General features: G+C 41.9%; 1 protein-coding gene across 6 annotated transcripts in view; it reads right to left on the bottom strand.

Annotated features, from left to right (window-relative positions):
• Positions 1-448: 448 nt before the first annotated feature.
• Positions 449-13,184, bottom strand: part of LOC306663798 (3 beta-hydroxysteroid dehydrogenase/Delta 5-->4-isomerase-like) — a 32,499-nt gene continuing 19,763 nt past the window's right edge. For 2 of the 6 annotated variants that reach the window (XM_079144372.1, XM_079144370.1), the window contains exons 2-5: positions 8,326-8,457; positions 7,977-8,181; positions 4,156-4,317; positions 449-1,661 (exon numbers count right to left, since the gene is read on the bottom strand). In XM_079144372.1, the coding sequence (XP_079000498.1) occupies positions 874-1,661; positions 4,156-4,317; positions 7,977-8,181; positions 8,326-8,445 (1,275 nt within the window). In that variant the 5' untranslated portion in view covers positions 8,446-8,457 and the 3' untranslated portion in view covers positions 449-873. The other 4 variants (XM_079144371.1, XM_079144369.1, XM_079144373.1 and 1 more) reach the window with 4 other exon arrangements.

The raw sequence follows: 13,184 nt of genomic DNA, 5'->3' as shown, positions 1-13,184 counted from the left end.
AGTGCACATCATGGTCATGCTGGCTCTACCTGGCCTGTTTGAAAACAGGCATTATCTCTCTCTTTTCTGATTTTTTGAAGTCAGATAAACAGTTTCTTCTTTGGGTGTGAAGATTAGCAGGAGAGACTCCATATGGGTTTGATCTGTGGGCCTGCGCAGGAATTCAGTACATGACTGAACCTCATGTCTTACAGTCAATCTCAAATCCCCTTCAGGCCCTATCACTTCTCTCCCCACTCAGATCTATGCTCTGGTTTTGACCTAAAGGTGGCCATACCCGGGTATGAAGGGAGAGTAGAAAAGTGTCTTCATAGAAACACCCTTTCTCCTGGTATGCATTTTAAATTTATTGGTCTTCTGTCATGACAATTTCTGGGTCCTTTATTGTTTGTTTGTTGGTACCAGTGATTGAACCCAGTGGAGCTTAACTACTAAACCATATCCTCAGCACTTTTTTTAATTTTTAATTTTTAAAATTTTGAGACAGGGTTTTATTAAGTTGCTTAGGGTCTCACTAAAAGGTTGAGGATGTTTTCAATCTTACAAACCTCCTGCTTCTGACCCTGAGTATAAGCATGTGTCCCGGCCCCCAGCCTGATGTTTTCATTAAGCTTTATGAAGGAATGGGAGATGTTCAAAGAGAAGAAATGCTTTAGCACTGGAGAAGAGAATTGGAACAAAGAGGCTCCTTGTGGCCAAGGAAATCTTTATGTTGTGTCACTCCCATTGTAATCATTATGTCAAAGGACCTTAGATGGTTCATTTGTCACTTTCTAGAGGGAGCCATTTGGAGGAACTCAACATATAGCTCCTGACAAAACCAAGGTCCCCATCCCTGCCATCTGCCCATCAGTGAGCCTTTTTCCTCAGTGCTCACTTGTGTTTTTCCACTAGTGAACCAATCCACTCCACAGTTTTCTCTTTGGCCTCTTCCCAGGTGTTTAAAGGCTTATAACCCAGATCTCGCTGAGCTTTCTTATAGGAGAAGGTATACACACTATTTGTTAATGTCAGTAAATAGCGGTCAAAGGGGGGCTGATATTTGTAAATGGGACTCAGGAAGATGCTCATTGCCTCCAGCAGGAAGGCAAGCCAGTACATCAGAGAGAGAGGAAGGCTCTGCCTGGAATCAGGCTGGAAGCCCCATTTTTTGGTCAGGTTGTAATTTAAGTCATCATAGCTTTGGTGAGGTGTGTCATCTGAGATGTAGTAGAACTGTCCTCCAATGCTTGCAGCCTTCTTGGGGTCCCGCAGGCTCCTGGAGGCCAGAATGTGTGCCCAGGCCACGTTGCCCACATAGACTGGATTGACTTCAGAATGCTTGCCTCCTCCTCTCAGGACCCCTTTGTTTCTGAGGGTCTCCACCACAAGATGAGAAAGTACAGGGCTTCCTTCCCCATAGATGTACATGGGCCTTAAAGAACAAGTCCACAAGGTGCCCCCATTTTTCAGAGTGCTCCCGTTAGCTGCCAGCACAGCCTTCTCAGCCAGCTTTTTGCTGTATGGGTATGGAGCAGTCCATGTAGTTCCATGATGCTCTTCCTCGTGACCATTCTGGATGATCTCCTTATAGGAGTTAGGTGCAGCCACAGCTACTGAGCTGGTGTAGATGAAGACTGGCACACTAGCTTGGATGCAGGCCTCCAACAGGAGCTGGGTACCTGCACATGGGGAGTAAGATGTCCGTGTTAGGAAATAACCCTAAGGCACCATGGTCACAGATTCTCCTGTATTTCCATTTGTTACCCCTGACAGAGGGGGTTATTCCTGATCCAAGTACATTCTTCCTTGTCCTAGATTTATATCTGCCATAGTAAAGTCCCAGGAAAAATGCCGAAAATAGACTGATATTCATATTTGGCAATGAAGAATTCTTGCCTTGTGGGTTTATAGATCTGTCTGTACTTTGATATATGTGTATATTTGTGATTGTATGAGTATAGTTTGATTTTAGAAATGTACCTAGAAGCCAGGTGTGTGGTGCATACCTGTAATCCCAGTGGCTTGGAAGCCTAGGCAGGATTATCACAAGTTCAAGGCTAGTCTTAGCCACTTAGTGAGGCCCTAAGCAACTTATCAAGACCCTGTTTCAAAATAAAAAAATAAAAAGGACTGGGATGTAGCTCAGTGGTATAGTGACCCTGGGAAAATAATGTACATAGGGTTGTTTATAGTTTGCCAATCTGAACATTAACAAAATTCCATTAGCACTGAGGATATAACTCAGTGATTGAATACTTCCTTAGTTTACTTTGGATTCTAAGTTTGGTCTCTACTACCATCAATAAAATAATAAGTAAGTAAATAAATTAACAAAGGCCCATTAGTCATGTATACCACTTCATTTAAAATAGAACTTTTTAAATCTAGAAATTCAGAAGCCCATACTTTCAAGGACAGTTGGAATTTTATATTGTACCAGCTCATGCACAGTTGTTGAAGGCAAAATTCACCATTAAATAAACATTACAGTGCTGCCATGATTTACATTTGTTGAACTTCAATAAAAACTTTGTCACAAGGATATTGTTTAAGTCACTGAGCAAATGGTTATTGAGTTTTGGGGATATGTTGGAGATCCAGCCTCTGTTCCTGACTGTGTGTTCCCTCCAAGGTCACACCAAATGTATTAGTCTATTTACTTAGTTATGAGCATGAGTGGTGATCATCATTCCCTTTACTTAGCATTCTGAAGTCTCTCAATGAACTTTTCTATTGAACCTGGTTGAAATTGGAATGGAAGGTGAACCTTCAATTGAGAGCATGTATAATATTAGAATTCTGTGGACCACATGAAGCAGTGTTGACCTGCAGATCCTGGAGGTAATGCAGATCTGTCTTGCATTAGAAAGGAATGTTGTAGAGAAAGTATTATCTGTATAGGAATGTATTTATTTGCCATTTAAAATAGTTTTGCAATCTGATTTTCTGAAGAGAGAGTATTGCTTTTGAAAAAATATAAAATGTTCTTTAAAAGGTATGGGGTTAGTTTGCTAACAGAGTGAAAAATGACCACCACTGTACAGTATTTTCTAGGCCTTGACAACATATTTATAATTTGAGCCCCCTACAAGGCCACTTTTGTTTCAAATTCACTGTTGTTGGAAGAAGCAGAGGTTAGGCTTTGTGAGGCAGGAAATAGTAATGAAATTCTGATTAGTCCTAGTTCATCCTTTAGTGTGTGTGTGTGTGTGTGTGTTGTGTGTGTGGGGGGAAGGGGGTGTTAAGGGCATGTCTATGGGGGAACCAGGAAGGGTATTTTAGGTAGTTATGTGAAAGACAAAAAAGCACCTTTTGGCGGATTTGGAAAAGAAGCCTCTGAGTCATTAAATGTGGAGGTCAAGGCATGGAGGACAGAAGTGTCAGGGCTTGGGTTGAACTGGTATGGGAGTGACTGACCTCTGGGGCTCAACATAGAAAGCTTCCCTAGGCAAATGTGTCTAATTTGAAGTATTAGAAGGCAGCAAATTACAAAGAGGCACCTAGCATTTAGTAATGAAGATCTAAGGAGGAGTTACTTTGGTCACCCCTGTATGCTCTACTCCATGAGAGTGAACTCAGAGTGAGTTGAAGAGGTAGTATTATAGACAATGAGAAATGATTACTTCTGAAAAAACACTGTGGGTTGGGGAGTGCTGGACCACGTGTCTCAGCAAACCTCTGTCGGCCAGTTTTGCTAGGGTCCTGGAGAAAATTCCTTCCCTGAGGGGTGTAGGAGGGCTCTGGATGTTCTCATCAGCCCTAACACAAGAAATAGAATCATGAAGGAAGAGGCACCTGCTAGGTCTCTTCTGGCCCAGGCAGACAAGGGGTGGATGGATCTCAAGAACTTGGAGTGAGAGTAAAGGTGAGTTTGGAATAAAGGAGTCGCAGAAAGAGGTTCATGGCAGATGGAGTCACACAGGTGTGAGTTTAAATTTCCATTTCTCTACTGATTACCTGTTGGGTCTTGGCCAAGTTCCTTGCCCTATCTCAACTCTGAATTTCTCATGCAAAGCCCTGAGAATAAGGACTCTGAGCAAAAGATAGATGAACAAAGACTCCTGAGTCAGAGAACAGCAGGTGTTCCATGGGGATGAGAGATTCTCTACCCCTCCTCATCCTGCTTTCCCACCCTTAGCTCTATCTGCTCCATCTCCTCCCAGGCCACTCTACCTTTCAAATTGACATCCATGATGGTCTCTCTCTGACTGGCACTGACACTGATGTTAGCGGCTGTGTGCATGACAGTTGTGATGCCCTGGCAGGCTCTCCTCAGACAGTGGGCATCCAGAATGTCTCCTTCCAGCCATGTCACCTTGGTCTTTGTCTGTAAGTCTGTGGAGACACAAGCCAGATCATTGGAAGCTTTCAGAATGAGCATGGATATTTCTTTCATAAAAGTGACAATTGACTAGGTTTTCATGGACAGTCATAGTGGGAAGATGTTAGCTAGGGGGCTCCTTCCTTAGAAAGAGTAAAAAGCACATAAATCAGAATGTGTAGGATTTACTTGGAAAGAACAAACAACTCTTTTTAAAACCACTGTAATATAAATATGACTCTGAGCAGTGAACCTTTACTTGTGTCTAGAACATACAAATTGTTAAAGAGAATAATGAGACATTCAACAATTTCAATAAGAAGAGACTGAGGCTGTGCAGAGTTGGACATGAGGGAAAGATGATAATTTAATTTTGTAGAGAATGAGGAATCCTGTGTGAATTTAGAATTGAAGGAGAAGCAGAGGCAGAATTGTGACATAGGAAGCTAACCCCAGCCTCAACATGTCAAATGCACAGCTATGGGGTGTAAGAGAGAGCAGTGTAAGCAACAAGTTAATGAGAATGTCTTTGCTCCACATCCCATGAGAAGGATCCAAGTCCCAACAGTGGCAGCATAGGAGGGAGACCCACAAGGTGGGGCTATCAGGCCTCTGCCTGACAGGTTTTGGTACTCACTGGGTCTGAGCTGAGCAGAAAAGGAAGTGATCACATGAACTCATGTGTTTCCTGCTCATGTGATTGGGAGGAGAGTGGAGACATTGACAGGGAGTTTAGAATGGACTCTAATGGGATTTAGTGGAATGCTCTTATCAGACAGCAGACATTGATCCTCAAAATGAATCAGCTTCTGAAGTGCATACACAACAACCAACTAGTGCTGGGCAGGGGGTACAATATCAGTGTCTCCAGTCTCCTCTGATCCTCAGGAATGACTCTGCCAGGCATATTGTCATCTCAAATTAGCTCATGAAGTCCACACTGTGCTGCATTCTGTCTGCATAAACATCCTACGTTGCTGTGCTTCATAATTTGCACACAAATGCTAGTTTGCTTCCTTCCTTTCCTAATTATCTTGCGGGATGTCCCTGTCTCCTGTATAGGTGAGGAGAGTGAGGCTCAAATAAGTCAGGGCTCAAATAAGTCACTTGCTTCTAATGAAGGATCCACCTTGGCTCTGCCTCTAAGCCTTACTCATTTTCCTTCGTGGTGCAAGTGCAGCACTGGTTGTTCGAAACCAACTTTTCTGAGGCAGAGTATAGAGAAACCAACTGGATTAAAATTGGCCATTCTGCACTAGAACTGCAAAGGGGACAGTCAGAGTGGAAACTCTGGATTGGGGAAGGTGCTTCCTGGGGTCCAAGTAGAATTACTTGTCTCAATCCTCTGCCAAGTTTTGTGTCCTCCAGACTCATTCCCATCCCAGGAAATTCCAGGAAGGTGCTGTAGTGGAGAAGGGCAGGACAGGGATATGAGAAGGAGGTGGGGCTGGTCTGAGAGTTGCATTTCTCTGGTTTAATCTCTTGTACCTGCTCCTTCCTCTGAGTCTCCTTTGCTGTGCCTTCAGGAACTGTTTCAGAGGAATTGCTTTGACAGAGCAGCAAAGCCCAAGTCACAAGAATTGAACCCTCTCTATTAGTGCTCAGGTACCCTGAGAGCCAGGAGAGGGTAGTTTGAGTACTTCATGTTGGAGCCATAGCTCCCACCTGGTTCAAGACACTGAGTTCTTAACAACTGTTGTAGCTGGATCACCCAGTTGCTTTCCTGGTGTGAGCTAAATTTGAAGGAGAGTCAGAGAGAGAGAAGAATGAACTAACTAGGCTTTAAGAGCTAAGATGCTGGAGCTGAAGCTCCTGGTCTCAAGCCCACATACCTTCTTGCTGTGGGTCCTTGGACAAATTAATTAACCTCTGTGTGTTCATCTTCTCATTTGTGGGAAAAGGTATCAATGTTACCTATTTCCTATTTCTGTCCTGAGACGTTAATGAATCTGTACTGTCAATGGATTGCACCAAATATGTGACTGGTGAGGAAAAATCTCAGTCAGAATTCTTCATTCCTTCCTTTCTGCAGGCCTGAGGTATTGTCAGGATATTCCTCCATGCTGAGTATTGCTCTTTCCTACATGAGATTTAATATTGCAAATATTTGTGGGACATAATCATTACCAAGAGTATTGGTATTTTGTTAAATTTTAAAAATGCTTTTTGTTCTAATTAGTTGTACATGACAGTAGGATGCATTATGCATTTTGATAGCTCATGCATACATGGAGTGTATTCTCTCATTTTTTTCTGATTATACATATTTTAGGATCACACTGGTCATGCAGTCATACATGTACATGATTTAATAATGTCTGTTTCATTCTACTGTCCTTCCTACCCCATACCCCTTCCCCTTTCTTCACTTCCCCTCTACCTAATATAAAGAAACTCTATCCTTCCCTATCCTTGCCTCCCCCACCCACATTGTGAATGACCATCCACATATCAGAGAAAACATACTCCCTTTTGTTTTGGGGTTTGGCTTATTTCTCTTAGCATGATATTTTTAAAAAGCGACCCTATTGAAGCAGACAGGGGAGGAATGGGACATTGGAAGATGTGAGGAAGGGACAGGAAGAGCTGTAGATGTGCAGGGGCCCAGAGGGCTATTCAGGGGCTCCTGTATTCAGGGTAGTATTCTCCTAGTCATGTGTCCCCAGACTGGGCAGGGCAGAAAGTTCATGTGGCAAACAGGGGTCAATGAGAGAATCCAAAGACTCATTGTGTCAAGAGTCAACCAAGGGCCATGGGGCCCCATGGGTCAGGGTGTAATCTGCTATCTGCTCTCCAATAATCACAAGACCTTGGACCAGTCACCTCTCCCTCTGAACTTTAATGTCCTCTATATCTAGAGGATTGATCCCTCCTTCCAACTTCCCCAAAAGGTTGTTTTGAGGATCTGTGGATGAAGCAGGTTAGAAATGCACTATCACTACAGCTAATGCATTTCCAATGGGGCAGTGATTTTGGCAAAGAATAATGGGTAGCTATCCCAAATCTGCCATCACTTTCTTTGTGGGGTGAAGAGCAGAGAGTGGTGGTGAGAAAGATGTAGGAGGAAGCCAGGCGAGGCATGTGTGGTGATGCTGGTCCTCATTCTGTCTCTGTTTTGCCCTGTCATGTGCTAATTAATTCATGTGTTTTCTCTCTCTCTCTCCCCCCGCCACCACACTAACACACAAATTCACCTTCCTTCAGTTCCTTTAATTTCAGTGCCATTGATGAGACTAAATGACCCCCTCCCAACAAACAAACAAAAAACAAAGCAAAACAAACCAACAGACAAAGACGACATAGGACAAGAGATATATTGTCTTACTGCTAAGGTGGTCTGCTGAACAGCCCTTTGTAAATTTTGCATATCACTTGCCAAGTCCTAGTCCTTCAGCATGTTAAAGCTCTGTAGGCAGAGGAGAGAACCGATGTGTCTTAGAAGTCCACTGGCTGTGATGGCCACCATGTCTACTTCTGGTTTGTGTCAGAATTCAGTCACTGGAGAGCTTCACAGTGTTATTTTGACACTGCCAACTGATTCCTCTGGTCGTGCAGATATAGGAGGAGTGGTCGTATGACTACAAATTTCCTTCATTTTCTGGACAAATAGGCACTTCCAATGCATACTCAGGATTCATAATAGAGCCACACACTCAAGCATCAGCTCACTTACTAGACAATTCCTCCCTGTTTTGTGGTCTGAAGACTTTGTACAGGGCCCTGACCTCCTGCAACTCCTTCTCCTGTACCAACATACGGACCATCCTCTGGCCCAGGAACCCTCCTGCTCCTGTCACCAGGCAGCTCCACCCAGTCATGGTCAATGCAGGAAACAACACAGCAGGGAGCAGGTGTGATGAATGGTGACCCTGGAGAGGCTAAAAAGAGAAGTCCAATGAGTACAGGTGCACAGAAAGCCCTTGTGATGACGTAAGGGAAAACCCTCCAAATCATTTTTCTCACTATTCTCTCACAACACAGGTCACTTCCATGATCCCACAGTATGTGAGGATTCTGCTTACCAGCAAGCATGGAATCAATTCTCCAGTGGACACAAGCTGAGTGTCCTTTACCCCAGTCAATTCTGACACTCTTCTTGGAGATACTGTCAGATCCCAAATGAGCAAGGATTCAGTTCCCATGACTCCTAAACCCTGAAGATGACAGTTACAAACTCCATTTTGTTTCACTTTTGCTGAGCAACTAGCTGTAAATTGAAATTCCCACAACACCCCCATCAAGTTTGATTAGGTTTCTTGAACAGTTTATAGGACACAGAGGAATGTCTACTTAGTTGTATGGGTTTATTATAAAATATATTACAAAGGATACTAATGGAGAGATGCAAAGGGTGAGGTATGGAGGAAGGGGCACTAACTTTCCTGGTGTCTCTGGATGTACTACCATGCAGGTACTTCCATGCCTTCACCTGTCTGGAAGTTCTCCGAATCCCGTACTTGGGGCTTTTATGGGCCTTTCACTTAATAGGCATTATGGAAGCATGGACTGTCATTTCAAAAACTGATTGGACACCAAGTTTGTGACTAAATCCTAACCAATGGATGGATAATAAAGTAAGGCTCTCTGTCTCTGTCTCTGTCTCTCTCTCTCTCTCTCTCTCTCTCTCTATATATATATATATATGTGTGTGTGTGTATATATATACATATATATACATACATATACATATTAGTGTTTATATATAAGTATATATATATTAGTATATGTATTTGTATCATCAACTTATATATTAGTGTTTTTATATATTATGTTAGTATCATTATATCCTGGTTATTGAACATGGTTTCTTTACATCAAACTGATATACAAACTGATAAACATCTCAAGAGAATCTGCTAGATTCCCAGAATTCCATTCAATCTTAATAATTCATCCAGTTGTTCATATTATATGAATGTGTCTCTCTGGGTGATGCTTCTCAGGTTTGCAGACTTCCTGTCCATTTTGTCACTTTCCAAGCAGGATTGTTCTTGGCAAACAAATTTTCCCTAATGACCCTGAATGTGTGGGAGAAGAACATGTTCTGATTGAGCCCAATCTCTATATTTCTGCATAACCATATCCACTCATTTGTTCACAAAATGAGTGGCTATATTCATTGGTCATGTGGGGACATGGATTGCTAATTCTAACAACCTTCTCAACCTGGAAGGAGGTTTTTATGATGGGCATCATGTCCTATTTGAATGCACACCTAAAATGTCCACAGGACTGCTCCCTACATTGCTATCCCTCTTCATGTACCAGGTTTCCACTGGTTTTCTGCAGGATCATGTGGGCAGGTCTTTGGCCACTTCCCATGATTCAGAAACCCTCAAGACATACATAGGAGCTTTTATCACCATTCAAATTCTCAGCATGCAATTGGATCCATTGACTTGACTTGTTGCCTTCTTGAGGTAGAACAGTTTCTATGGAAAGAAGAGTTTTTATTTCAACTTGGAACTGTCACCCACAAACTACTTCAGTTAGAGCAGCTTCTGTGAAAATCAGATGTTGTTTCTTGTTGGACTTTCTACCCATAAACCATGTGGCTTTCTATGGTTAGCTAAGAGCTGTTTCTAGGTCTTGATTCAAGTGTTGATAGATTCCAGCAGCTCTTTACCTAGTTCCAATCCTGGGGAGGTAGGTTATGTGCTTGTGACTACCTCCTCCCTGCCTCCCTGAGGTAGCATGGTCCTTCATAAAACATTTTATTTGATTCAGGTCTCCTTGGGCAATGCCATGCTCAGTAGAGTGTATCCCAAGGCATCATGGTAGTCCAGGTTTCAAGGTGATTTTATGAACTCTATGCATGAGGATAGCTTGACTAAGGTCTGAAAGATGGAAAGAAATGTTAAAATGGTCAAAACCAAAATGGGCTCACTGTGGTCAAGCCTCACAAAAAATAAATAAGGTTGTGAGTGAGAAAGGAATGTTTTTCATGCACAATTGCCTCATACTATGACAAACGTTTCTGCCAGAAACAATACCTTGCATGAAGCCATGGCCGCGTGAGTGCAAAAAATTATTTCAAGCTGTTGAGTTAGAGGAAGGCTGCATTTGCAGTTGTTCTGTGGCTCAGGATTCAAGCAGTGGGTGTGCTGCTTTTTAGAAAAGTGACTAAAAGAGGGACTTCAACTGAAATTCAATATCAGGCAGTCACAATATTTTGGACTCATAGATTTGGGTACATTGAGCAAATGGCAAGAAAAAGTACTTTGGAGTCAAGTTGATTGTTGGGGCACCAGCAGCACCAATTCATTGTAAAGGGGAAGGATAACACAGAAAGAGAGAAACACGACAGACATATTTGTCTTGGAAAAACCTGTAGAACAGAAAAGCAGTCTGGACTTAGCTAATCCCGAGGCTGTACAGCAAATTGGTATTTGAAAAATGCTTTGTACTTCTCAACTGGCATGTGGAGGGCTGACTGGGAATCATCTTGAGGAGGCCATGCTGTAGTCCGCTGCTGTGGGAGTCCATGAGATAATAGAAAATAGTGCTACACTGTCCCAGCAAGTGCCTTCTGTGTGGCCTAGGGTGTCCCTAGCAGAAGGTAATTGAAAAAGGCACAGAGAAAATTATACCCAGAGGGATACAAGTCTGAGATATGGAGGGAAAAGCAACTTGCTTTTCCCTTTGTGTTTGGTAGCTCATGTGACTGGCTGAAGAAGGTCAGGAAACTGAATAGGTGGGTGTAAATACTCAAGGACTAAGACTGAGAAAAGTCATATTTGTGTGCAGTAGAGTGTGAGAGGACTATGGAAGTTGGCTTCGCTACCCTAGAATTTTTGAGAGACTTCTGAGATCCAGACTTCTAGCAGAAATCAGCATCTTTCCAGCCCTATGGGTGTGTTGATGTAGTCTCTACAGAGCAGAGAGCATCCAGCAAATCCTAAAGACCTGTTTAGAGCTAAGCACCATCAACTAGAACTCCCTGTTTTGAACACTGCAACAACCACAATTTGGGAGACCATGTATCTGGCCTGTCCAGACAAAAATCCAATTAACACTAATTCACATTCCATCCTACTTTATACTGGTTATGACCTAGTAAATCCATTCTAGTAGATTAATGCAATGACTATGTGAAGGCTCTCATAACCCAATCATTCCACCTCTAAACTTTTTTGCCTTGTCTTACACATGAGTTTTTGGGGAATGCCTCACATAACATTATTGTTTGTGTGGTAATTAGCTCTAGGTCTTCAACCAGCTTCAGTTTTAGCCCACTCCAGCTTGCATCTCAGTATGCAAAACAAAAAGAGGAAAATGTTAACCACCCCTAGCCCATACTTTCTCTAAGTGGGGGGGGGGGGGGGTGCATAGCCGAAGAAGAAATGGAAAGAATAGTTGGGCATAAGCAGTGATCACCCCTCCTCTTCCTTAGTTTTGTCTATTTCGGTGGAGAAATTCTTTCATTTTCTTTAAGAATCTGTCTCTCCCTCTCTCTCTCTCTCTTTCTCTCACTCTCTCTCATGTTCTTGCTGTGCTGATTGGTTCATTCACACATTTCATTTTTACAATTTTTATGATTATTATTTTCCTTTCTCTCATCTTTTGAGGATTATGATTCTTGCCTTGCTTTGTTTTGTTTCCCTTTCTTACATTATGACAATGTTTTTCTCCCTCTAATATCCAAATTTTCTCGTTCTCTCTTAATTTAATTTTTTCTTCTGTTTATAGTGATTACTTAATACATTTCTTATACTTTCTGTCAGTTCATATTTTTTACCTTCTTATAATATTTTTTGTTCTTTTAATGAACTTTATTCTTACTCTTTTTTAAAACTAATTGGTTTGTATAAATGCTGCCCCCACCATTTGTGTTGTTGTAGTTAATAGGATGATGAAGGGCATAGTTGACATCTGCTGTTTAATGCCAGATCTAGTTTATAAATCTATTTATTGTATTTACTGATGGGAATTGCTGGCCCCATCTGTTTCAGCCAACTTTGTTGCTGCTATGATCAAAATACATATTAAAAACAATTTTAGAGGAGGAAAAGTTTTTGGGGGACTTACAGTTTCAGAGGTCTCAGTTCAAATTCGCCAACACCACTATTCAGGGTCTGAGATGAGGAAGAAAATCAAGGCAAAAAGGTGTGTAGGAGGGAAGAAGTTCAGGACATGACAGGAAGGAGAATGAGAGAGAGAGAGAGAGAGAGAGAGAGAGAGAGAGAGAGAGAGAGAGAGAGAGAGAGAGAGAAAGGGATAGAGACTGCACTCCTCACCCTGAACAAGATATAAAACCCAAGGGCATGCCCCAAATGACCTATCTCCTCCAGTCGCACTTTATCTACACACTTCATCCTAGTTGTGACCCAGTTAATCCATTCAAGTGGATTAGTGCAATGATTATGTTAAGGCTTTCATAACCCAATCATTGTTCACCTCTAAACTTTTTTTTATCATTGTCTTACACATTAGCTTTTGGGGGACACCTCACATCTAAACCATAACAACACCATTCCTGTTTGTGTGGTAATTAGCTCTAGGTCTTCAAGAACAATCCCACACTTTTGTGATCTACAGGGAAATTGGCAACCCCAAGCTCTGACATAATATACTGTGTAACAAATTACATTAACTATCACCAAAGACTCAAAAGGGAAAATATACTACAAAACCGATTTGGAAAATATTGAAAAATTTCCAAAATCTTGATATCCCAGAATACTGTGACAAGAGAAATCTGTGCTCTAAAAAGTCCCACACCCAAGGATGGAAGAGAAATCCATCCAAAGAGATGCATAGAACCCAACACAGTAATATAAGAAATACGAAAAAGCAAGATTACATGACACTTAAAATTTGTAATTTACCAGCAACTGAATCCAAAGATATTTAAATGGATGAAATACCAGATAGAAAGTCA

Source organism: Sciurus vulgaris, assembly GCF_902686455.1.
Source record: "Sciurus vulgaris genome assembly, chromosome: 1".
NCBI lineage: Eukaryota > Metazoa > Chordata > Mammalia > Rodentia > Sciuridae > Sciurus > Sciurus vulgaris.
This window is presented reverse-complemented; position numbering and strand designations above follow the sequence as displayed.